The following is a 26,559-nucleotide window of genomic DNA, read 5'->3' as shown; positions in this document are numbered from 1 at the left end:
GACCAACCTGTGGGTCCGTTTAGCTCCTGACCGTGTCTTTGCCCTTTCTACCCTCTTCCATGTGGCTTCTTCTTTACATTTAGCTGTGGTGTTTGTTTCTGCCAGTCTTCGGGTGGTTTCTGGGTTATTTACATTGAAGTGAGTGTTAGCTAGATGTATCCATGGGACAGGGTGGGCTTAGAGTCTTCCTACTCCACCACCTTTCCTAGAAGTCCCAAGCAGCCTAGTAAAATTAAGTTTTTATTTTACACACACAAAAAAAATGGAAAATTGCTGGAGATTTTAAGGTTTGAAAGGGCAGAATTATTTACAAAACAGTCTGTATGCGTTGACACAGCCTAAGTAAAGCCCCTCATAGACACTCTGCAACTCAAAGATTGCTTGAATATGTCCCCACATCGGGCAACTGCCTCAGACATTCTTTGTTTTGGGGATTTGTTATTTAAATGTTGAAAAACAGACAAGGATAATATTCCACAAAGTATAGACACTGGAAAAGGTAAAAGTGAACCAAGCTATTGAAAACCAAAGAGTTGTGATCTAGGAATTGTAAAACATAAGAACGTACGAGGCATGATTATAGTCAGCGTGCCTCGGGAAAATGCTAATATGACCGTGGCTTGTGTTCACTACGAGGCTCTTCCCTTCTCATGATAACTATATGATAGGAAAGCACCAGCATCACCAGAATGGTACCCACCAGACAACAATGAAGTTTTCATCGTGCCAATGGTAGAAACAAATGAAGAATACCAATGAGGTAATCCCAGAGATAGGCAAAGAGAGAAAGACAATGGCAAGACCACCGTGAGCATGCAAGAAAGCCAAGAGCACAGCCAGGCGAGCAGGGAGTAGGAAAACATCAAAACTCTCAGATCCCAGGAGGCACAAGTGGAATGTTGAAGCCACAGGCATATAAGACATGTAATACCCCAAATCTATGCAGATAAACCAGCTCATCTTCTCTCTGTGGCCAGGCTGTGCATAAGGGGTTCTCATGGCTATTTTTGACCCCATCACTGTTGCATTTACCATAGCCAACAAACACCTATTAAAAGATAATAAAGTTACGCCTTTTCAAAATTTTTATTTTTTGCAATCCTGTCTAGTTTTGGCTTCTGTTAATTCAAGTACAGAAATCAATGTGGGTCACTGATTTTTTTATTGAGTAACCATTACACTTCAATTCCATTCTTTCACTGCCCAACTAACTGCTCCACTTTTAAACAATGGCCAGCCATTAATCATTACGCAAAACAGAAGCTATTTATGCAACGAATTCTAGAGCAAGCTCATTTCGTCTTGGCAAAATAGTGTTAGACACCAGCATTTGTGAGATTTCCAATGAACCTTGGCATTAAGAAATTCTTAAATTGAAAATTGCTGTAGGAGGTCAGGAATCAAAACTTTGCCTATATGGAGCTCAGCTGGCCCCAGAGTTAAACATGGAAAACTATTCAAATTCTAAGCAATTAGGAAAATTATCTTTTATTTTATAATCTAAGTGATAGCTATCATTTATTTTCATATATCTTCCTCTTTAAATCTTATAACTGACCGTATTGCTCAGTAACTTCCTCAGCTCTAGTGACCCACGTGCAAAGCTAGACTGATCTGTGAGAGGCATCAGGATTCGTCCCAGGCAACGTCAAGGACCTCAGACACAATTGCTTCGAGTTTCTGTAATTGAGGAAGTCAGTTTCTACAGAGGGAGCACTGAATGAAAACATTACAAGTTTTCCATCAACTACAGAAACAATTAAATGTATAGGTTATTCCAGAGTGAACAAATTCATGTTCTTGAAATTTCTGGCATCTATTTATTTATTTAAAAAACACCACCACCTCAGAGATTTTGGAGATAACAGATGCCAGACTCGATATTCTAACTGGCCAGACGTGATTGAGAACCTGCATGGCCTGAGCTCCCTGCGGAGCCACCCAACGTTAAAGCCTGGGTTATTTTTTGTCTAAATCCACAGCCATAGAAGTCTTATTGTGATTTGTGTCTCCAGTACCCACATGTTGGGATGAGTTGTTGGGGTACCATGCCCTAGAGAGAGGGCTCCTCTCCCGAGTTAAGCAGACAGGTGCTGCTGTGGCACCCCGACCCCACCCCAGGAACCATGCGTTCTAAACTACTAAACACTTCCAGAACACCTTGAATCCTGACAACTTGCTCCAGAACTCAGGCACGAGCGCTGGTCACTTCAAGGTTGTAGTTCACCTTAGAATTCTATCACACTTGACTATTTGCAGGTCTTGGGGGGAACTTTAATAATTCCAATCGGGAAGAGAATGCAGCAGGGAACCTCTACTGATACTCAGATTTCTTAAATCTAAGTAGGTCATGAAATTTAACTAAAAAGACAAGAAAATGAAAGGAAGAAGCTCTAATTAAGTAGAAGCAGGGTAAGATTAAACCCCAGACTACTTTGTTTCCTCACTTTTCCACTGTTACCAAAACTCATTAGTCAGCATCTAACCCAAGATGAGCACCCTGTGACTTCTCAGCCATGACTCTTGTGTATGCCACTGAGCTCAAGCCACACCACTCAGCAGAGCATGAGGACCCCACTTCCCAGGCTGTGTTCAGAAAAGACACACCAGAGCGTGGAGGGCAGGCCCCCACGTTCCTGGAGACGGAGGCTGCAAAGAGGGATCATACCTGTTCCGGCGGCCCACGTGCCTGGGCCAAGCTGTGCCAGGAGGAGCCTCCGCGTGCAGCCTCACCAACCTTAACTCCAAAAGAGTCTTTCCAAAGAGGACCACAAGGGGCATCACCAGAGCCGCCAACCAAAGACTGTCCATTCATCCTTCCTTTCTCTCCATACTTGACAGAGGGCAAAAAGACGTGAATCAGAAGGATGAGCACGTGAAATGCAGGGTGGTGGGAGGCAGGAGGTGCCCGGTGGGTTTCTGGGGAGCAGAGCTGTGGCCCCAGATGGAGACTGCCAGCAGAGAAGGCACACTTCTCCATCAACAAGAAGAGACAATGAGCTGACTACAGACATGGAATGTTCATTTTACTTTGTTTAAAATAAAAGGAAAAAATGTTGTCAAACCACCCTGCACAGAGACCACTGCACAGACTTTGTTCTGCTGTGTTTCTCTGCTAGCGGGAGGTTGGTAGATCTGAAGCCTGTCTAGAGGGAGGGGTGGGCTTCAGGCTGGGACATGCTTCAGGCAAACTGTTAGGGCTCCATCCTGGGGACCAATGCCAATGTAACAATTTCCCTCAGCCTTGTTCTTTACAAACAGAAGAAGGCATGGGGGTGGGCTCTATTTTCTGTAGTAAGATATGAGCCACACTTTTAATGCACAGCAAGAGCCCCGTCTCAGAGACTGCTAAGTGGCATTTTTTTTTCTTGTATCAAAATAAGAATTGTTAAATACTGGATATCATCTTGTTAATAACAAACAATCCTTAGTTGAATTCAACAAGCATGGCAACTCTTCCTAAGTTTTATTTATTTATTTATTTTTAAAAGTTTATTTTATTTATTTTGAGAGAGAGAGCAGGGGAGGGTCAGAGAAAGGGACAGAGAGAGAATCCTAAGCAGGCTCTGCGCTGTTAGTGCAGAGCCTGATGCGGGGCTCAAACTCACGAACTATGAGATCATGACCTGGTCTGAAGTTGGACACTTAACCGACTGAGCCACCCAGGTGCCCCTCTAAGTTTTATTTTAAAAAAGAAAAACCGGGGCGCCTGGGTGGCGCAGTCGGTTAGGCGTCCGACTTCAGCCAGGTCACGATCTCGCGGTCTGTGAGTTCGGGCCCCGCGTCAGGCTCTGGGCTGATGGCTCAGAGCCTGGAGCCTGTTTCCGATTCTGTGTCTCCCTCTCTCTCTGACCCTCCCCCGTTCATGCTCTGTCTCTCTCTGTCCCAAAAATAAATAAACGTTGAAAAAAAAAAAAACTTAAAAAAAAAAAAAAAAGAAAAACTTCCATTCCATTCAGGGATATCATTCTTCCTTCAGAAGTTCCAGAAAAGTTGCCTGTGTGTGGTAGTTTTTTTCACCTTTATTTTAATTTTTACTTTCCTCTACCAGCTTGCTTTGAAAAAGCCACAATTGTGAAAAATGTTACTGACATGTCTTAGAAAAAATTGTGTGTGTAGGGGTTTATCCGTGGTTAAACTATCCGGTTAGTTCAGTACCAAACAGAAGTGTCTGTGGGTTGCATTATGCATTTTTTTGTTTGATAAAGAACGACATTATGGAAAACCAATGGCAGGGCTCTCATCTTACCTGTGGTTTAAAAAAAAGGAGAGAAGAAAATGGAAGAGACAAGCAGGGACTGTCACATTCCCTCAGTGTCGGTGTTTACCCCTCTGGCCCCTGTATGGCTCCTGCCTGTCCCCTGCCACCCAAATCACACACATCTAAGAGGACAATATCCTTGAGCTCAACATCAGTATTTTCTTAGAGCCACGAGAGAAAAATGTGAGAGCTGGGTGAGGTCGTAAGGAGCACGTAGTTCGAGCCTTCGTTTTATAGAAGAGAAAACTGAGGTTCAGCGTGGGGACCATCAGAGTTTACTCGGCAGAGTCAGCCTCGCACAATACGGAAGCTGCGGTGGTTTTTTGTCTTCCTGGAGCCAGGCACAGTAATGCCACCCGAGAGTCTATTCAAGTCAACAAATAGTGAAGGAGCCCCTCTTCAAAGAGGAGGTCTGCAGAGTGCTCAGGGATGCAGCACACACAGGCTGCGTTCATGACCACCTTGAAATAACCCTGGGGTGGGGGTGGGGGCCAACAACAACCAAGGGCCCCGTCACCCCCATTCTCACCCCACGCCCTTGCTGGAAACAGTGACTCTCCTGACAAACAGGCATGACCCTGTACCTCAAAGAGAGCCTCGTTCTTTTCTATCACTGACACATCCTCACAACATCTGAGGAATATTCTGGAAGCTGCACCTGTTGAGCTTTCCAGCGGGAGTCAGAAAGCGCTTGTCACAACCCAAATCACCAGTGAAATGAAGCAGTACTTATTCCAATACAAGACAATATCAGGATTTCAATTCAACCAACACTCCTTATTTTAGTCTATGAAATAAAACTCATTCTGTTGCCAGGGTATATTAGAAATCTGTGCAATTGGAGAGACCCGGAAAGTCTTTAATTTTCTATGGCTCAAGTATCACTTTAAAAAAAACAATGCAAAGTTTTGGGTACAGACATAGAAGAAAACATTTAAACATTCATGCTCTATCACAAAGAGAACGAAAGCATTGACATTTATTTGGTACTTACAATAATCCTGATTTTAGGTAGCTTTTGGTCTGAAGTGGTAGGAGGTGCTCGGTGTTCTTTAAAGCTGTTATCAGAAACAAAGAAAATGCTGTCAGGTGTTCTTGTCTCCTGAGGAAAACACTTCTGTCCTCAGAAGGCACCACTCCTAGAAGCCTTGAGGTCTGAATTCCACACCAGAAAATGCAGCAGCAAAGAAGCTGTGAGATCTATGGTTGCAGTGTGGCCGCTGGGCTCTCCGATGGGCCAGCACGCTCCCGTCAGCATGACGGCACAGGCAGAGAGGTGCACAGAGCCAGAGTTGGGAAGGGCCGTTCCTAGCACCCCGCTTTTTTTTGAGTCAAAATGATAGGTTTCCAGCTTTACTCAGTTATTTCAAGAACACGCTCGAAACTCCTATACAGCATTGATGAACCCAGAGTCATTAGGCAGGTGCAGTGGACTGCTTGCCCAAACCCCGCTTGCACATGGAACTCAGGTTCTCCTTCTACCCTGCTTTGGAAACCACGAGCAAAGACATTGCTTCCAGGCTTCCAGGAAGAAGCCCGCGGCCTTGGTCAATTGCTTTCTAGACTGCCAGGACTCGGACTTGGCTGCTTCTACTCAGTTGCAACCATCTGAGATGTATTTCTTCATTAAAGAGAAGAAAAGGGCGAAAAGCAACCATTAGGAGAAGACGAACCGGCAGCAAGGAGCAGTTGGAAATGAATAGAAACGAGGAGGAGGAGGGTACTCACACTCCACGGGCTTCCTGGTGGCAGAAGGCACTGGCTGATAGAGCCCTGCTGGGCTCGACTGAGAGGGAGGTGCTCAGGAGGAGATAGCACTGGGAGGAGGCACCTAACAGTTTTATACTCAAACTGGCTCTGCACCCCCGCCCCCGCCCCTGCACTTGGCTTTCTCCTCCCACTTTGAGCCCCAGGGCCACAGCATTGCGGAGGACCAGTCCCCTGTCCTGTACCTGATGTCTCTCTCTCTCTCTCTCTCTCTCTCCCTCCCTCCCCCCCAACCTGTCTGCTGTTTCTCTCCCTCCTCCTCCCTCCCTCTCTCTCTTCCTCTCTCTCACTGTCTCTCTGCTGATGTTTCTCTCTCTTCCCTTCCCTCCCTCGCTCCCTCCCTCCCTTCCTCCCTGTCCCTCTCTGTCTCTCTCTGCTGATGTTTCTCTCTGTGTGTGTCTCTCCTCTGTCTCTTGTTTCTCTCTCTCTGTGTCTCTCTCTCTTCCTCTCTCTGCTGATGTTTCTCTCTCTCTCTCTCTCTCTCTCTGTCTCCCCCTCTGGCCTTGATTTGGTGCCATCTCTGTGTGGTGCTCCAAGATCCATGCCCAGGGATAATCCTGCAACTTTGTCTTTTCCCTCTTGCTTTAGCTCCTGCCCTCACCCTGAAATATTTCGGGGAATGTTTGTAACTAAAAAAGATCAACATAGTGTCCCTGAAAACTAGAAACTGAGGGTCAGGTTGCTATACTGTAGGCTCCTGTGCTACGTGACTGCTCCCGGTGGAATTTTCTCTTAGACACCACGCAGCTTCTGCACAGGTGTAGGAATCCAGCAAAGTCCCGAGGGGTGTGGTGTGAGGGTGGGGAGGGCAAGGGGCATGCAATTCATTTTCTGGAAACCTACTTGCTCTTTTCCCCAGTTAGAAGGAACCAAAAATAAAAGTTCCCTGGAATGTTCTTTTTTCCAGGTGTGGATCCCAGGACAAACTCTGCTGCCTTTTAATAGGATGCAAACATTCCATAGCAGAGGAATCTAAAATTCAAGTGAAAAATCCATTTCTTCCCCCATCCTTCTTAAACTTCAGTTTTTGGGGCTTTCTCTGTTATGGCAGGAATCTAACTAACTCAGGTGCACTTCATGGAGCACGGAATTAAAAAAAAAAAAACAAAACAAAAACAAAAAACCAGACAACCCCCAGAAAGCCCTGCAGATGTCATGATGTTTCTGTCTTCTGGGCCTCTGGCCTCCTGTTGGAGCTGAAGGGCTTGTCAGAGGTCCTCGAGGCAGCTGCGACTCTCTGGCTCCTCCCACTGGACACCCACGAAACCACAGGTCTCCCTTTGTGGGCAGCCCCCACTCCTACCTGCTGCAGCTCAGGGTGTGTGTGTGTGTGTGTGTGTGTGTGTGTGTGTGTGTGTGTCTGAGGTCTAGGAGGAGACCAGAGGTCCAGGTTCATGATTCCAGTTCTGAGCTTCAGGGAAATCTGCCTCCAACATTTTGTCGTAGGAAAATAAGGAGAAAATAAGCTCCTGGGTTACACTGAAAGGGAAAAATGAATGTCAAGAGGACAGTCAGAGGGCCTGGAATGGGAATGAAAGGAATCACACTAGTTTCTAGAAGTTCCTCGTGCAAATGGAACATAAATCCTTCCCTCACAGCAATAATAACGATCGCGGTAAGAGGTAAGAGTGGTGAGAGTGGTTGAGAATCACTCTGTGTGCTGGGCACTGTGCTAATCACTTCATTCTAATTCCCATCAGCCATTTAAACATTGTAAGAGTCTGGGGCGCCTGGGTGGCTCAGCTGGTTGAGCATCAGACTTCGGCTCAGGTCTTACATCTCATGGTTCATGAGTTTGAGCCCCACATCAGGCTTGTTGGGCTTGCTGCTGTCAGCACAGACCCTGCTTCGAAGATCCTCGTTAACCCTCTCTTTTTGCCCTTCTCCCGCACGTGCTCTCTCTCTCTCTTTCTCTCAAAAATAAACATTAGGGGCACCTGGGTGGCTCAGTTGGTTGGTTAAGCATCTGACGCGTCCAACTTCAGCTCAGGCCATGATCTCGCAGTATGTGAGTTTGAGCCCCACATTGGGCTCTGCGGACAGCTCAGAGCCTGGAGCCTGCTTCGGATTCTGTTTCCCTCTTTCTCTGCCCCTTCCCTACTTGTACGCACTCTCTCTCTCAAAAATAAACATTTTAAAAAATTGCAAAAAACCCCATGAGTTAAATGCTATTATCCCCATTTTGCAGATGAGAAAACAGAGGCTCACAGGGTTTAAATAACTCATCCAAAGTCTAACACCAAAGTTTGTACTTTGATGTACTTCAGCACCATCCAATATTTCCAACTGCTGCCCATGCTTTGCTTTTCACTAATTCACTGATTAACTTCGTGAACGTGGCCTTCAACACATCGATCCTAATCCTGAAGCCGCCTCCACACGGCACCCATGCAGTCTTCTGCCTCAGTGGCCTTGGTCAGAATTGAGTCCCAAACCTTCTTGGCAGGACCACCTTCCTCATCCCTCCCCATCCTCTTCCCCACTTCCTGTAAAGTCACACCTAAAGTACCGCTTGCAAAATGCAGCCTTGCTATGTGGTACGTACAAGAGGCAGCGTGCCCATGTGGGCTTCTGGGTCAGGCGGACCTGTGTTCGAATCCTCGCTTTGTCAGTTCCTAGATGTTCTACCTTAGATACGTGCGCACCCCTTTATGAAAGTGAGATTCCTCACTAAAAAGGTCGTGATGAGTTTTGGCAAGGATAATTGGTAAAGCTCTGCGCCTGACCCGTGGAGGTGCTGCCATTCCGACGCCTCCCTGTCTCCATAGAGGTTGGGTTGTCCTTGAGCTTTCCCGAAAGGTCCCTCCTCCCAGCTTGGACACGGGGAAAATCTTCCCGGCTGTGACACCAGAAGGGGCAGAGTTATGAGCATGGAGACCACTGTTCAGCAACAACTCGGGGGTAGGTGGCTGGCTGATGAGGCTCCCCAAGTTTTTGTCCTGCAAGATCCCCAGGCGCGGGTGTCTACTGTCACCCAGGAGCTTTGCAGAGAACCCCCTGAGCAGGAGAGCAGAGGGACGGTTGGGCACCCAATGGGTGCAAACCTGGGTTCTTAGGTGCTTTTCAATGCTCGTTGCAGAATTTGATGCCTTTTTCTCAGCTCTTTCTCCAGCATCTCCTGCTGTCACTTACGGCATATCTTTGTCTGAGTGTTTAAGCCCAGACATTGCTTTTCTTTTCTCACCTGCCCTGAGTCCCCCCGCCAGTTCCCCCTTGTGTGCGCCCCTCTCCTCCACCGGTTCTCTGAACCCATCTGCCAGCCCTCGGTCTGGCTCTATCACAACCGAATGTATGCAGAGTTTTCCCTCCTCTGAATGTCTCCATAGAATTTCTGCCCCTAGAAAGTTCTCTCTCTCCTCTCCCCACCTGCTCTGCCCAAACCCTCACACCCCACTTTCTTTCTTCCTCTATTTGGATGTTGTAGCAGACTCCTGTCCATGCCACACTCCTGGGAACCAAAAGCAATTTATGTCCCTATTCCTCACTAGACAGGCAACCATACCCCCTGGCCCCGCAACAGCTCTGGCATTGTCCTTTATTGTGTAAAAAATGTATCTTATGCTGCACCATCCCACTTGGACTGGAAGATACTAGGCAACAAGGTTGGGATCTAAGAGTCGTCTTTGTTCCCAACAGATCTCTCTCCAGAAAGGTTTTGAGAAAGTTCATAAAATATATGTGAGAAGAGGAAGGAACTAGATGAAAAAAGTGGTGAAGAAGGAGAACTAAGTTACGGATAATGACGTGGTTTCAGTGTTTCCTACATCTTGCATTTGTAGGTGTTTCTAAATACGTGTTGTTTGACCCAGAAATTATCCCAACACCACCTGGTCTGGACTGCTGTTTGCTCTGGGTTTACCTATAGACACTTAAACTTTACAAATGACTTCAGCACAGCACAGCTGGAGTGCCCGCGCTCGGGAAGTGTGGCCGGCTGTGAGTGTCTTTTGCATCCTGAGCAGCAGGTTCTAAATGGCAGAGGGAGCATGGGAGAAACTTATTCTCAAGTCATTTCTTATCCCCCCGTCCCCCCCCACCCCCACCCCCCAGAGAAGCAGGACCAGCAAATCCAGGACACAATGTTCCTCTGCAGTGTGTTCCGAGCCCACAATGTTGTCGTCTGGTAAACAGTCAGACAAAAAGCACCAGATGAGAGCCCAAACTCACACTGACCCTGAGCGTCATTTGGGGGGCACCCTTTGTGACAGGCGTTCCCTAGATGTAGAGCCAAGAGGCAAGCTGGCGCATAGTGTCGTGTCTCTCTCACTGCCTGTCCTTGCCAGGGGAGCGTGGGGTTGGATAGAAGCAGGAGGCAGTGAGGCGCCTACATTTTTAGCTCTCAGATGCGGTCATGCAATTATTCTGCTCCATTTAAAAGCTATTGTTTCTCCTGCACACATTAGAATGGTGAGAGAATCTCCATCCCTGCCATGACTTTTATCAGGTGCCTTCTTTCCATGCAGCACCTTCTTTCCAGATTTTAGCTTAAACTCAGGTCACATTAAGGTCCGTCATGTAGATCTCTTATCTCCACAGACAGTGTCTAAGGATGAGCAGGTTGTGCACTGCACAAATGCACCACGTCTAAAGTGGTACCACTAACATCCTAGACATTTCTGTATTCATTGCAACAAAACTGTTGCAGAGGGTACTAAAGTGTCTTGAGGAAAGGGTGTCAGGATGCCTTTGCATGAAGGGGCCATGTCACCTAGCAATGGTCCTGCTGGTGTTTTGTTTCTCCAGGATTGAAAAAAAATCCCAATGAAAGACAATAGGAAAGGGGGTAGGATTAGAATCTTTTCAATCTCTTGAGTAGACTGAGGAAGGGATTGAAGTGTTGGGGAAAATGAGGGCTGGGGAGTGGCACGGCCCTGTTTCCCTGACTCTCTCTTGAGACTAATTTAAAGCTCATTCAATTGTTTCCTCACCATTAAAGATATTGTGATATTGGCTCCAAGCTTGGGGAGTCGAGCTTTATTTTATAATTGGGCCCGGAAGAGAAAGTGAGATGACCTGGCACCACCATTGCCCACGGGGCTCTCTGGGTCAAGGGCTACAGGCTCTTGCCAAAGACATCAGCCACCAGAGTCTGAGTGGGATGGGCTGAGGTCACTTCCAGAATCGGGATTACTCACTGGAGAGCATCACAGAGAGACCTGGCAGGAATGTCGCCAAGAATGGTGGATGGTGTGGACGTGTTAGGTGAGGCTGCCCTCTGGAGCTCAGGAGGTGGCAGCTGGCTCGGGCTCCTCACGCTTGTCCCAACTGGAGGCTTGCTGAGTGCTGGCTGCACAGTTCTGTGGTTTTCAGAAATGCACACTATTACCATCCCTTGCCTCCTACCAACTGGCAGCCGAGAGCTAGAGAGGGATGCAGAATCTTCTGGCCCTCACCCATCTTTCCGTTCTCCTCACCTCTTCTTTCCCCACTGTTGGCATCTGCCAAGCTGGGGTAGGGGCCAAAGGCAGAGAGTCTGGACCTTGAGAGCAAACTAACCAGCTCCGCTACCTGTCTGCCAACCAGCTCAAAGGCGGACCATACTGCATTTTCAGTTGAGCTGATTAGTTGAGCTACTATGCTTTAACTGGCCACAGATTCACATCAGAGCCTTAGCAATCCTCAACTCGAAGCCTTAACTCAAACCTTAGCAATTCTTGGCTTAAGAAACGCAGTTGTGCAGGCATACCACGACAGACATGGGGGAGAATTCCCGTGCAAGTCTGACACTGCACCTTGTTCTTAGAGAATGAAGTTAATTCCATGTTTCATTCAAAACCAAAATTAAACCCAGTGGAGAAGGCATTATATATTTTTGGTGCAATATCTCTTCTTAAAACTTAAAAAAAAAAAAACCTAAGCATTATAATGCCATTGTTCTCTGTACATAGTTATTTGAAAATAAAAAATTTCAATTTCTTATTTAAAACAAGATGTAAAAATGGCAATAGACTAGAAGAAGAGTTCACAATTAATCACAAACTCTTGTTTTTAAAGAAAGCATGGCAATTCTCAACACTACTGTAATCCTTAGTTGGAAAAACACCCCAATGATGTTGTTTCCAAATGGAAGAAGCCAGGTTAGGACTCAGCTTCTTGGAAGCTAATTGGCCAATGTGACAAAGTGGGCCAGGGGAGCCTGGATGGTTGTGGAAAAGTTCATCCTCTTTGCAGAAAAACACCTGAGATAGAGCTCAGGCAATGTCATCTTTGAAGATGAAGGTCTGTGGGTTCATAATTAAAGCCACACAAGATATTAATGATGGATGAATTAAACACTGTTGAATTAGGGGAAAAATCCAGTAAGAAATTTAAACAAACATACTGATAAGTGATGAGCAAAACAACATCCCCAGGTGGACTCTTAATATTCTATGTCACTTGGAGTTTTGACTCCTCTTGACTCATACTTTTGCGGAATCTGGGGTTTACAGACTCTCAGAGAGGGAGCCAACTGCCATGTAATGCTGACCACCAATTTCTCAATAGCTTCTCATCCCCAAAATTTTAAAGGGCAAAACTAGTTTTAAATTAACGTCTATTACAGACTTGTAATAAGTCTGTAAAGGTATAAATCTGGAAGTTGTAAAAAGTTACCCAAAGGCAGCTTTGGGGGCAGGTGGAGGACCCAGAGTTTTGCTTGGTTTAGAATCTGAGATTTCCATTTGAAGGGTTGGTGGGTAGCCTCAGTCCTTCATCTTGATTATGGCAAGAGATGATGTGCCAAGTGTCTTAGAAAAGCTTTAAACTTTTTTTTTTTTTTTTTTGCTTCAGATTGCTCCATTTTTTCCTCCACTTGGTGCATTTCATCCTATTATTAAAAAAAACAATTCCAATCCTAAAAATAAAATCCCAACACAAGGTTTCCTAATGGACTAGTCCCTTCTGTGATGGTAGCTTTATACTAGGTGAAAGCTTTTCTCCCATCATTATCCCTTCCCTTGATCCCAGTATGAGTCCCCACTTGTCTGCTCAACTTGGGTTTCAGATTTCCTTGTCCATGGGACCCACCCCATCTTCCTTATTCCATCCATTCACTCATCTATCCATTGTCTAGCATATGCTAGGATGACTTAGAGATAAGTCAAGGACTTCGGTTTGGTGAGTTTTTCTTTCTGAATTTTCGCCTCAGGTACTAAAATTATAGTACTTTAGCATCAGCTGACATTTTCTGCTCTTTTCTACGTAGTTTTCCCTGGCAAGCGCCTCCATCCTACATCCTCTCTGGTCTTGCTTCACCCTGATATATCATTTTGTGTCTAGCTGGATTCTTGGAAGGAGTCCTGGAGTAGGAATTGAGAGGTACTAGTTCTGATGAGAATGGACTTCAACCATAAGCTTCTCAAATTGTCTCACTTATTAGAAGGGGAGCGGGACTAGCTCAGTGACTCTCCCCCTTATCTGTACATTGGAATTGCTGGGGAGCTTGACAAAACACTGATACTAGAGTCTGATGTCATTGGTTTGGGATGTGGGAGCTTCAAAAGTCTTCTTGATGATTTTAACATGCCAGCAAGTTTGAGAACCACTGGACTGAATTCAATCCTACTTCCTTACCCTCTAAAACAAGGACATGTGTCATAGTGAGATGGCTTGGAGTTTGGAGTTCGACAGATCAGATTCAAATTCCAGCCAGCTATCCCACCCTGGGGAAGATTATTTCACCTTTCCAAGCCTTAATTCCATTATGAAATTTATGGAGATCAACAATACCTACGTTGCCAAATCCGAAGATTAAGCAGGATCATGGAACACGAAAGACATTTAGGGAAAGGTAATCTTTATCTTTACTTGCATCTAAAACAGTTCTTACCTCTGACTTCCTTATTTCCGCCAGTGGTGCCATCACGGCCTCAGTTCTTGGGCTCAACAAATGCTTGCTGAGTGAGTAATGGATGGTGGATCTGACCCTCCTCACTTACGAGTAAGTGGGGAAGGTTTAATTTCATTCACTCTTACCGATGTTCTCAAGTCTTTAAAGTGTCCACAGACCAGCAGCCTCGACATCCCTGGGAACTTTTTTGGAAATGAAGAATCTCAGCCCCACTCAGCCTGCTGGAATCAGAATCTGCATTTTAACCAGGTCCCCAGGGGACTTGCATGCACATTAAAGTTTTGGAAGCACCCTCTCAAACATCCCTGTCCTTGAGACTCGGTGAAAAGGGATGGATTCAACCCCCCACCCCCACCTCCACCCCCGAGCGGCGACCGTTTACGAATTCCAACGTCTTGGTTGGAGACGCCATGGAGAGCCCAAGTGAGTCATTGTGCCGGTCCAGCTGGCAGCATGGAGCATGCTGTCACAGGCTGGGCCACGCCGCTGGAAGGCAGCATTCCAGGAGAAGCCTCATCATCCCATTAGACTCCATCAGGCCACTCCATCAGGCCTCACCCTCTGCCTGGTGTCGATTGCTTCACATGGGCTTGGTGAGTGCCTCGAGGCCCGCAGTCACCGCAGAGAGATTATCACAGGTCACGAGAGGGGGAAGCTTGCACGCACAGGGGCAGGTTCCTCCTGCCTGGGGAGCCCAGTAGCAGCACCTGTGGTCCGGCCAGAGGCCACTGCATCCTGCCCACCCACAGGACAAACACCCCCACACTGCCTGAACAGCGCCCACCCCCCAGGGCTCAGGATCTTCCCCGAGCAGTTTCCTTGGGGGCCCCCACCACTTGGTTCTCCATCTGGGATTCCTTGGCTTTTTTACCCTGGGGGTCCTGCAATAATTCCCCCACCCCACCCTGGTATACAACTGCTTTGGCTGAAAGGCAAAAACACCCATGTGGAACTGTACTTTTTACAGCCTACCCTACCCAGTAGACATGTTGAATACATTTTACAAACTATACCTGCCTTCCCGTTTGCTATCCCTCCTACGTGGGGCAGGGGCGGCTAAATTGTCCTTCACTGGGACTCATTGTCTGAGAGAAGGTGACTCTCAGGCCAGGACTACAGTCACAGCACACATCTCCCAGAGTGTTTCTCTTTCTCTCACAGCATTGACCATTGTCTGTAATTACATAATCATGTGAGCTTTTGCTCCATTGAGTTTGCCCACTAGACTGCAAGCTTCCTGAGGGCAGAGTCTGGGCTATGTTGTTCGCTGCTGTAGCCCCAGTTTTGAGCTCAGTGTCTGGGTCATAGAGATCCTCAATAGCTCTTCATTGAGTATATGGATGAATAAATGGGTGAATAAGCCCGTGACTGTGGGGACTTGACGGGCTGGGGTGAGTTCTTGTATGGTACTGAGATAGTTTTGTGTCAAATACAGCCCTCAGAGTGGCATCCTGCATTATGACTGGGACATGTAGTCCAGGGGGCAGGGCCCCTGCCCTCTGGAACACACATGGATGGCCCTTATTCATTTGCTTCTGCCACAGGTCAACCAGCCATAGGCACCAAGCACCCAGCACTCTAGCTTACAGGTCAGCCTTTCTGGTCAGAGGCTCTGGCTTGACTCTAGGACTGTCTTAAAATCGGGGAGGATTGAGCCCCATCTCCAGGCATGCAGGCTGCCCAGTTCTTGGGTCACTGAGTCATCCTGAGGAGGGGTGAGCCGAAAGGAAGCCTGCACCTTCGGGGTCTCCATGGTGGAGATTGTGATATAAGACAGCCCCAATCCCAGCTATCAACCTGGGCTCACCCTAAACCCAGGAGGCCTGGGCTCTCCAAAGATTGGGGGGTGGGGCATGGCTGACTCCTCCTTTCTCTACATACCAGGTCTGAGGCTGTATACTCATGACGCCTTGCCCATTCGCTGCTCTCCTGCTGACCTCAGACTTAGCATTCTCTCAGGCTGTAGGCCATGCTCTGAGGCACCCCCCTCCCTCTAGTTATCTGCCATTTATTCATCCCCAATTTCCCATCCTGCCATACGAAGGTAAGTCCTCATGACTGTAGTGGATGGCACAAAGTATAAGATAGTTCTCACATCTGGTGCAGCAGTAAGACACAGGAGAGCATTAGTGTCAGGTTCAAGGCTGTATGTGATCACTGGTCATGCTATGAGCAGAAAGGAACTTTTCCTTCAGCACAGAAGGGATGTGTAATATCATTAACCCACAAGAAAGCCCATCATGCAGTCTTCCAGGGAGGGACAAGATGCCTGTCAAGTTTAATCAAGAACTGGCAGCTTTTAGGGCTCTCTTAAATGATACAAGATGATGTACAATGAAGTGTTAAATCATGAGCAGACGCAGCTTAGAGCTAGAAGACTTTGGATACTATCAGTGGTGTCTGGAGTAGGCAGACGGGGCTTTACTGAAGGTACGGGCCTCATAGGGCCCTTGACATCTGAGCAGCGTTTGGTGAAGGCAGGAAAAGACGGAACAGCCTTTCAGGAAGAAACCTGAGAGTCAGCTGAGAGAAACATGGCGTGTTGGTGGGCTGCGAACAGCCTCACGATTGCACGGGAGGGTGCGTGCTGTGGGTCACAGGTCCAGCCCCCACTCGGGTCCCCAAGGAAGGCAGTGCTCCATCTGTGCAAGGCATCCAGACTGACGGTGTCCTCTGACATGGGCTTCCCCCGATAGGATACACTAGCCAGGCATTGAATCCCTTCCGAAGGACTCCACATCAGAAGTACAGATGAGAAAAATGCTACATTATAGAAGAAAAGATGGGCCTATGAACCTCTCTGGCCATTTCAAATAGCAAAATGATGCTCCAAGCTCTAAAGATGGGCAATACGAACTAGAGTATATTGGGGTCCCTTGTGTAAAGAATTTAAGTGATAACTATAAGTAACTGTAAGCAAACAAAACACATAGTTTTATTTGCCTTTTTAAAATTTGGGAGAAGTAAGAAAAATCTGATTTCTGTTTCCTCTGCGTTTATTTCTGTGATTCTCTGTAATGACAGGAGGTTTCAAAAACTTTCTACAGATCAGAAAGCTCCTTAAATGTGGTGGCTGCTTGAGAGCTTCCGCTGGTGAGGATGTTTCTCTCACCAAGAAGCAGTTTTAAAAGCAGAGCTGACTTGGAATTTCTATCTGTTGCCCCTCTTCTCCCCATCCGGCTAATATCCCCAATTCTGCCTGCTTTCAGATCAAAGCTACCAGCAAATAAGAAACGATAGCTGTCACCTTAAGAAAGTCACAAAAATACCTGCCAAGTCATTAGGATTAAAAAAAAATTCTTTATAACTTGGGGCTTCTTTGGAAACAGGGGTGTTGGACCAGGCTCTCTAAGCCTCTGCCAGCCCTAACCCTCTCCAGCTGGGGGGTTTCTTACAGAACTGCCAACAAGGAGGACATTTTTCCTGCCAGAGAAGCTGACATCCCAGACTTACAGGGAGAGGGACTGAGGCATTGGAATTCACCATACGAGAGTTGTAGAGGTGGCGTTGAGGCCTGAGGGAAAGATGGGGACTACTTGTTCATTGACTAGGTTTGCAGACAGTGTCCAAAGCCAGACAAATGAAGAGATGTAGCTCTAATGTAATAGGAGATGAGGAGCCATTGAAGGTGTGTGGAAGGAACAGCATGATGATTAAAGCCACATTTAGGGAGGATTGGCCGGGAGTGCTTCACGGAGCCTGAAGGCCCAAGCTAGGGAGGCTGGCGGGAGTTCACAGGGCTTGAACCTGAAGCAGGGCAGGGTCAACGGGAAAGGGCTGCACATATGAGATAGTCTGGAAGGCAGAAGGGACACAGATAGGCACGGGGTGAAGGTTGAATCAATCAAAAATGGCGTCCAGTGTTGGCAAGGATGTGGAACAGCCAGAACTCACATCCGCTGCTAGAAGAAATGTACCTATAACTGCTTTAGGGAACTGCCTGGCAGTCTCTGCTAGAGCGGGCATCTGCACAGCCACTGCCCAGCAATTCCTTCCCAGCAACATGCACAGACGAAAGACGTGCATCCATCACACCAAAAGACATGCACCACAAAGTTCGGTACAGTACGGCTCGTAACAGCCCCAGATAGGAAGTAGCCCGATGGTTCATCAGTGGTAGAGAGGATAAATAATGATCTATTTGTGCCTCAAGAGAATGAGTGCCTGACAACTCCGGGCCATGGTAGGGATTCATCTCACAGCATTGAGCAAAAGAAGCAAAACACAAAAGAATAATAATAGATTGTGTAATTCCATTTACGCAAGGTTTGAAACAGGCTAACCTGAGAGAAATCTGTATGTCAGCCACCACTGGAAGGGGAACAGGAAGGTCTTCTGGGGGCAGATGACATTCTGTGTCTCGATCAGCATGCTGGTTACCGGGGTGTGTTAGTTTGTGAAAATCCACCAACCTGTGTACTAACGATATGTGCACTTCAAGGGAAGTCTATTACTCTTGTTTTTTTAATGTTTATTATTTATTTTGAGAGATTGAGAGAGAGAGAATTCCAAGCAGGTCTTATGTTGTCACCACAGAGCCTGATGCAGGGCTCAATCCCACAAACTGTGAGATCATTACCTGAGCCAAAGTCGAGAGTCAGATGCTTAACTCAGTGAGCCACCCAGATGCCCCAATAAGTCTATTGCTCTTTAATAACAATTTTGAAATGACAATCTGAGGTACAGTAAAGGCAGGTAAGGTCCATTTTGTGGCAGGGAGCTTGAGATGTCTAGACAGGTCGGTGGAAATGCCCAGGATGCAGTTGGAGATGGAAGACTGGTCTGGGCAAGAGTGCAGGTCTGGAGACACTGAACTTGGGGCTTGTTTACCCAGAGGTGATGGGGAAGATGAGAGCCTAGTGGCTATTGGGGGCTGTTGGAACCAGCATCAGGCCCCGTGAGAAGGTGCAGGGAGGGTGAGGAGTGAGCAGAGCCGTTCATCAGAAGTCACTCAGCACAGGGGTGCCTGGGTGGCTCAGTCGGTTAAGCGTCCAACTTCAGCTCAGGTCACGATCTCGCGGTCCGTGAGTTTGAGCCCCGTGTCAGGCTCTGGGCTGATGGCTCAAAGCCTGGAGCCTGCTTCCGATTCTGTGTCTCCCTCTCTCTCTGCCCCTCCCCCATTCATGCTCTCTCTCTCTCTCTCTCTCTGTCTCAAAAATAAATAAACGTTAAAAAAATTAAAAAAAAAAAAAGAAGCCACTCAGCACTTCACTGTGCTGGCATCCGCTGCTTGGCTCTGTCTTTTGGGACTTCTACTTTTCTTGGGTGGAGGGCAGATGCTTCTTCATCCCTGCAGGTGGCATCACCTTTTAAAAGGTGAAGAAACAGAGGGGTGGTGAGGTGAACTGTTTGGGGTTGGTGGGCGGTAGAGCCAGGAGCCAGCCACGCCATCCACCTCCAAGGCACGTGGTACCTTTGACACTGTGGCTGCCGTTAGCACAGGGCATCAAGCCACCTGGGCAGGTGGACAAGCCCCACAGAAGACCTTGAAGGTCAGCCTGAGGGGGTACTAAGCGACATGCTGCCCGGCACTCCTCCCTGGAACACAGGGGCCTCCGGAGAGAAGAGGAATGTGCTGGAATACGGGCACACACAGAACAGCCACCCAGGCTCGTTGTCCCACTTGTGGGCTGCTGCGCCTGTGCTTTCCCTGTAAGCACGTTAGGTCAGAAGGTCAGGGTACCATTCTAACCCCTGTGTGATGCTGGGGGCCAAGGCAATATGTTGATAACAGAGCCAGTACACTTCCTCTAATGGAAAATAGCAGGGCAGTGGGGACTACCAAACACGCCAACGGGAAACATCAAGACAGCTGCAGAAATGCAGAAGAAAAATGTATATTAAGACATTACACACACACACACACACACACACACACACACACACACCAAGCTGCTCCCCACCACAGACTCTTAACCATACACGGAAGGGCAGGAGGGGCAAAGTAGCGGGTTGGGGCAAGTGAAGTCCCTTCACTAAGGCTCCTCTACCTATTTTCAGGACGCCCCTCTGAAATGGGGTGCTCCTCCACCCCTCTGCCCACCAGCTCTGTGATGTGGGGTGCTCCTCCGCCCCCCTCCGTCCTTAACTCTCATTGCTCCTCAGTGGGATGTCACATGGGTGTGTCCGTTCCCCCAGAGTGGAAGTGCCCAGGACAAGTGGTCCTCATTCCCACCTCAGTGCCTTTCCCTATGCTGTTACTTCTAGAAAGATGTTCTCAGGAGTCAGATGGATTGAAATCCTGGTTCTGGGGCTTCTGAGCATGATAGATAGAAGATTTGGGACAAGTCCTGTTAGCTCTCCTCAGCTCCCTCTTCTTTCAGATAGGACGACACTCTCAATGGTCTCCCTGGGGGGTGGTATATGGGAAGTCCCTGGCAGAGATGGGCACAGAGTTGGTAGGCGACCGACAGCAGCTGCTCACGACCTCACTTCCATCAACCTATCCTGGAATGTCCTTATAGTCAATGTGAGCTTGTTCTTCAAACGTCATTAGTGATTTCACTCAATTAGATGATGTACCTGCTGCCCCTGATCCTGGGTCAGCTCTAAAGCTCAGGAGTGCCCACTGTGGGGTGCAGGTTAGCTGAGGGCCTGGGTGTTGCTCTGGAAAGGGACACAGTGTCTCCAGATCCTCAGAGTGGCTTCCTCGAGGGCGTCTGGCTTCTGTACCTTCTAAAATATCTTGGAAAAGCAAGTATCTGCTTGCATATTTGAAATTTGATGGGTCATTTTTGAAATTATGAGTTTAAATAGAAATGCACTTTTAAATACAATTGTTGAGGGGCTTCTGGAGGCTGCTAACATTCTGTTTCTTGATCACATGAGTATGTTCACTTATCAGAAATTCATTTACAAAGTATTCACTTATGATTGTGTCACTTTTCTGGATATATGTTAAAAATAGATTTGTTGTAGGGGCACCTGGGTGGCTCAGTCAGTTGAGCATCTGACTTTGACTCAGGTCATGATCTCACAGTTCATGGGTTTGAGCCCCACATTGGGCTCTGTGCTGACACCACTTAGCCTGCTTGGGATTCTCTGTCTCCCTCTCTCTCTGCCCCTCCCCCTCTCATACTCTCTCTCAAAAATAAATAAAACATAAAAAAAAATATTTGTCGTAGGCTTTCTGAGCTCTGCCACTTGACCTCATAGCAGGCATCCCAGACTGAAATGGAGTGACTGCTGGCTTGGCATGAGGGCATTGAGTCAGAGCCTAAGATCCGTGGAGGGGTCAATTTTAAGGCCACCTCTGGTGGGCAAAGAGATCCCATTAGCCCGTTTGTTACAAAGCAGATAAAAAATGTCGGAGTTGAGGTACCATGGAAATGTTGAGGAAGGAAACTTAACTTTGCCTTAAGAATCAAAGAACTCCACTCAAAAGATGCCGGCGACATTTGGACTGGGTATTGAAGACTGAATAGGAATATTTCTGGTTGGAAAAGGGAAGAAGACGATGATGAGAGTAGCATGAACAAAGACAGAGTAAAATAAGGTGCATTGTGTCTGAGGCTCAGGAAGTATCCTAATGCGGAAGAGCTTAGTGAGTATGTGTGTAAGTGTGTATGCGTGTGTATGCGTATATGTGTGTGTGTGTGTATGTGTGTGTGGCTGGTGAGAAATGAGGCTAAAGATGTAAGGACACCCTCTAAGGCCTGTGAAGCACTTTCTCAGAACTGTCTGGAGAGCTGGGGGGCAGAGGCTGACAGGTACCCGGGACCAAGATGGCTCTTCTCTTTTCCTCCTTTCTTTTCCCCAGCGTCACTGCCCACCGGTTTAGTCAAAACGAAACTTAGATTTGTTCATTATGAAATTAATTATAAATAATAATAAAATAAATACTTTTATAAGCATTTTGTAAAATTCATTTTTCTGTCACTTACACACCTACAAAAACGTAACGGGTTTTAGCAAATACCAATTTTTTCTAAAACACAATCACAGTGTACCTAAGTCTAAGGTCAAGTTCCTGAACCCATCCTTTCGAGAAGTCCTAGCTCATGAGGGTCTCTGAAGTGGGGTGTATCCACTGAACATCAAGTTCTAGCATTCATGCGGGCTGGGGAGAGGGCAGGCCACGCACACCTACCTCATTGCAGAGATGATCCAAAATTTCAGAACTGAATATTCCTTATTTGGCTCTATTAAGTTAATGCTCCTAAAGCAAAATAAAGTTAAAAAATACACGTTTTGGCCACTCAAGCTTCTGGTTTCCTAGCAGTGCAAATCACTGCCTGTGGTAGAACAGTAGTTGATGGAGGAGCGTTACGGCAGTTACCTCCTTTCACTGTTGAAAGCACAGCAATAGCCAAGTTCGTATTTTTCCTTGTTAGGAGGAGAAACTTGGGCTCAGAGGCATTAGACAAACTCTCCAGGGCTCTCAAGTAATAAGTGCTTTTTGCTTTTTAGCAGTCGTGCACCCTCCTGTGGCCTGACATCCTTTGGAGAACCGGTAAGGTGAGGGACGGCCTGAGATTGGGAGACCCTCCTGAGTGGAGAGCCTGCCTTGGAAGGGGAGGGCGGCTTGGCTTTGGAGATGCTCTGGTGCCCTCTGGTGAGAATCTGGAGGTATCACAGGGCAAGGAGTACTTGTTGAAGTTCAGTGATCATACCCACACATGGGATGAGTCAGCGTGAGAAAGGGCACAGAGGTGGGCAGTGAAGTTGGGGAAGAGAAAGGAAGACGAGACAGGAAGAGCCATCTTAGTCCTAGGTGCCTGTCAACCTCTGCCCCCATCTCTCCCCAGACAGCTTGTCTCTCTCCTTTAATCCAAGGATGAGCAGTGTTTCTCAAGCCTTGGTGTGAACAAGAGTCACAAGAGCTGGGAAGGCAGCATCTGGGCTCCAGCTGCAGAGTTCTGATTACTAGGTCTGAAGGGGCCACAGTGATCTGCATTTTTAAACTCCATTCAGGTGATTCTATGCAGGTGGTTCTTGGACCACCTCGATTTTCAAAAAACCTTACTGTTTAGTATTAATATTAATCTTAAAAGTAGATTAAAGTTTATCTAGGGCTGGAGGGCTTGGGGAGAAATGGAGAGTGATTGCTAATTGGTACAGGGTTTCTTTGGGGGCAATGACAATGTTCTAAAGTTGATGGTGGTGATGTTTGCACAATTCCATGGAACTGTATACTTAAGTGGATGAATTGTCTGATAAAATGTGAATTTCATCTCAACAAAAGTGTTATAGAAAAATTCTAATAAATTCCTTCCACCATAGAAGCCATGGGAAAATCACAAGAATTGGGTATAAAAAGAAATCTTTATTTTTAAATTGCACCTTCCCACTAAAAGAAGAACTATTAGCTGCCCGAGCTGAAACGGTGGTAAGGACTTACAGTTTTTGAAAATATATTCTTGGAGAAAAGACAGGGGAAAAGTTCTCCTTGGACTAAGTCTATTAACATGCCCAGTACCATTTAAGGCAGCTTAGCTGACACTATTAACAGTATTTCACCTTACGGTTTCCAAAACGTGTAAACATGTGTTTACAGTAACCTCTGAGGCAGGCAAGCCAGGGATTATAATTTCCATTTTACTGGTGAGAAAACAGGTTCAAGACAGGAAATATCTTGCTCAGGGCCACGATTAGGAAGAAAAGGGACATGGGCTTGAGGTTTTTGGATTCCATGTCTGTTTACACTACTGTGGCTTCTTTCCATTGTCAATAACTGTCCTCTACCCTGAGAGGTCTCCGTGCACTTTATGATGGTCAAAAGCTCTGAGTCTCCTTTGTTTACTTTCCTTGGCCAGAAGACCATAGCCAGGCTGATTGCTGTCATTGGTCCCTTGTCTGTCTTGCCCACCCTTAACAAACTAACATCTCCAAATGATCTCTGTCTTCAAGTCCCGCTCCTGCTCTAGAGCCTTCAAGGCAGTCATGGGGGCTTGGGTGTGAATTGCAGCTGTGAGATTTACCAACTGGGTCTCTGTGAAGATGCCACTTAATGTATTAGATCTCTGGGCATTTGACCTGTAAAATGGGAATGAGATGTTCAACCGGATAGGACTTATAAGATGTAGCTGAGTTGTTACATAAAGTGCGGGGCTTAAGGCTGCATCCGTCCCACCCAGTTCTACTGGCTGACATTGCATCCCATCCAAGGGATTCTGCTTGGCTCGTCAGGTTGTAGCAACCTCTTCCCCTTCCAAAAGATGTTTCAAGAACACAAGGGTCTGCATCACACAGCTTGGCAGCTGGTTAACTTCCAATGAGTTTTCTGGTGTCACCTTCTAAATCACTGTTTGTCAGTGGATTACAGAATAAGGGTCAGAAAACGCTGGGGTTCTATTTTAAAAATCTAGACTTACTGAATCAAAATCTCTTGGGGGTGAAAAAAAATCTCTTATGGTAGACAAACCTTAAATCTGCATTTCCCATAAGCATACCCCCCGACCTACCTCCTCCCCCCATTCTTATATACACAACAGCTGGTGCCCAGCGAGCTAAATTCTAAGCAGGTAGAGACCAGGAGGGTTCCAGGGTCTTTGCTCCTACCACATCACTGAGCACACTTTTACGTACCTAACAGGTACTTATGTCGGTACTCGTGTGATTGAAAAGTAGGTACCGTGCTGAGCTGAAGAGTTCTCAAACCCACCTGCAGCAGAAGCATCTGGAAGGCTTGTTCATATGGTTCGGCCATGCCCACCCTCAGAGTCTCTGAGTCAGTAGGTCCGGTGGCACCTGGGAATCTGCATTTCTACCAAGTTTCCCCAGTGATGCAGTGCTGCTTAACTGGGGACCACACAATGTCACCATAAAATTTGGCTGGGAGATCAGAAGCATCAGCATCACTCGGGAACTTGCAAATTTCAGCAGCTCAGACCCACCTGCGACTTACTGACACACAGCTGGCATTTACATAAGACCCTCAGGAGATCTGGGTGCACATTCAAGTGCAGGAGGGGTCACGGTGTAGTTCCTTTGGACCTCGTGACAAGCCTAGAAGGCGGCTTCCACTATTACTCCCATTTCGTAGGTGAGGAGATGGAGGCTGGCAGAGAGATGGCTCGATGCAGAGTCACGCAGCGGACATAGTCAGCAGCAGGGCTGGGACTGGAATCGGCTCTGCAGACACCCAGCCCTCACCGTTAACACTCAGACACTGTTTCCCTTTCCCCACGGAAGCCCTCCCAGCGCCTTCCTTCCTTCAGATAACAGTTCTATGAGCCCAAACAAGCGAATCAAGCTGCAAGGAAACCCTGCGCCCAGCCATGTACTTGAACCCAAGACTATGTTGTGTCCACATAATTATGAGATGAGGTCCCTGGCCTCAGAATTTGCCGCCTCATTGAGGAAGTATGAGTATGAACTCATCCCGATGAAACTAGCAATAGCAGACTCCATAAAATTAGGTGTTAAGTCCCGTGGTCAATCTCACATTTGATATTAAAATTATAGCTTGCTTAAAGAGTATGGAGGCTACTAAGAAATTTATGCCAGATCACGTCACTGGGTGTCTTCCTGGCTTGTTCCAGACCCTGCACCGTGGAGCCCTGGTATGCTGGGGTTTCAGAATGGCAGATGCCACCTCTCTCTGGGTTTCCCTCTTCCCTTGGGTACGTGCCTTCTCTTTGTGAGGTCCCTTTGTGTATATGGAGCTCATGTTGCTGTCTTCTGCTGTCACAGGGGAGGGAGGAATTAGAAAAGCAGAGGAGGAGCTTTGATGCTGTTGCCATGGGAGAGAGAGCGCCAGTCTCCAGCAAGAGCCCAGTGCAGAGCCAGCTACATAATCCACAGGGTCCAGTGCAAAAAGTATTAAGATTTTTGAAATAGCGATAAAAGAGCATTAAACCAGACGTGAGGCCCATGTAACTGCATGGCTCCCAGAAGGCTAGCCCTGGCCCAGGGGGCTGGAAACAGGACAGACAGTACATCACTTTAACTTGCAAATAACCTGCATGTCAGGGGACCCGGTGGTCTGTGGAGGTGAGGGAAGAAGGCAGGACCAGAGGATAGGAGATAGTGCGGGGGGGGGGGGGGGGGGGAGTGCTGTGTATAGTTAGGTTTGCTCCAGGGCAACTGTATCTGCCACTCCCTGCCTGCACCCAGGGGAGAGGCTGAGGCCCAAGGATGGAAGCGTCCCCACCCCTCTCCACAAGGGGCTCAGTCTGTTCCTGTAGAGGTCCTGGAGCCAAGGCCAAGGAGCCACGGTGGGGACCCAGGAGAATGGGAAGCTGGCAGCCCAGGAATCGCACTGGGTCCTCCCGCCCCGGCCCCGGGCTCCCCTTCCTTCCCCCCCCAGGTCCTCACCTCAATCTTGGGTCCTGTGTTCTCTGTGGAGCTCTGCACCTGGGCTGCTGGAAACTAGCTGCGGGTCAGTGTCTCTCCCCGTTCAGCAATCAGACGGGCCGAATGTAATCCTTTGTGGGGCCAGGAGCACAGCTGAAATGTGTCCAGCTCCGGAGGTTAAGAATTGCCAACTCTGGGGGCGCCTGGGTGGCGCAGTCGGTTAAGCGGCCGACTTCAGCCAGGTCACGATCTCGCGGTCCGTGAGTTCGAGCCCCGCGTCGGGCTCTAGGCTGATGGCTCAGAGCCTGGAGCCTGTTTCTGATTCTGTGTCTCCCTCTCTCTCTGCCCCTCCCCCGTTCATGCTCTGTCTCTCTCTGTCCCAAAAAAAAAATAAACGTTAAAAAAAAAAATTAAAAAAAAAAAAAAAAAAGAATTGCCAACTCTGACCCTGGGGATGGGGACA

At 47.5% G+C, this 26,559-nt stretch overlaps 1 protein-coding gene across 8 annotated transcripts in view; it reads right to left on the bottom strand.

The window, feature by feature from the left end:
* LOC112868110 (urea transporter 1) overlaps positions 1–26,266 on the bottom strand; it is a 53,993-nt gene extending 27,727 nt beyond the window's left edge. The window contains exons 1-3 of one of the 8 annotated variants that reach the window (XM_086682874.1): positions 26,118–26,266; positions 5,256–5,319; positions 2,669–2,833 (exon numbers count right to left, since the gene is read on the bottom strand). In XM_086682874.1, the coding sequence (XP_086539000.1) occupies positions 2,669–2,815 (147 nt within the window). In that variant the 5' untranslated portion in view covers positions 2,816–2,833; positions 5,256–5,319; positions 26,118–26,266. Of the gene's footprint in view, positions 1–2,668; positions 2,834–5,255; positions 5,883–5,989; positions 6,133–13,838; positions 14,061–26,117 lie in introns of those variants that run through there. The other 7 variants (XM_086682873.1, XM_086682871.1, XM_086682872.1 and 4 more) reach the window with 7 other exon arrangements.
* Between the last annotated feature and the right edge of the window lie 293 nt (positions 26,267–26,559).

Source organism: Puma concolor, chromosome D3 (assembly GCF_028749965.1).
Source record: "Puma concolor isolate L17-30 chromosome D3, mPumCon1.1.hap2, whole genome shotgun sequence".
In the NCBI taxonomy this organism is placed as follows: domain Eukaryota; kingdom Metazoa; phylum Chordata; class Mammalia; order Carnivora; family Felidae; genus Puma; species Puma concolor.
This window is presented reverse-complemented; position numbering and strand designations above follow the sequence as displayed.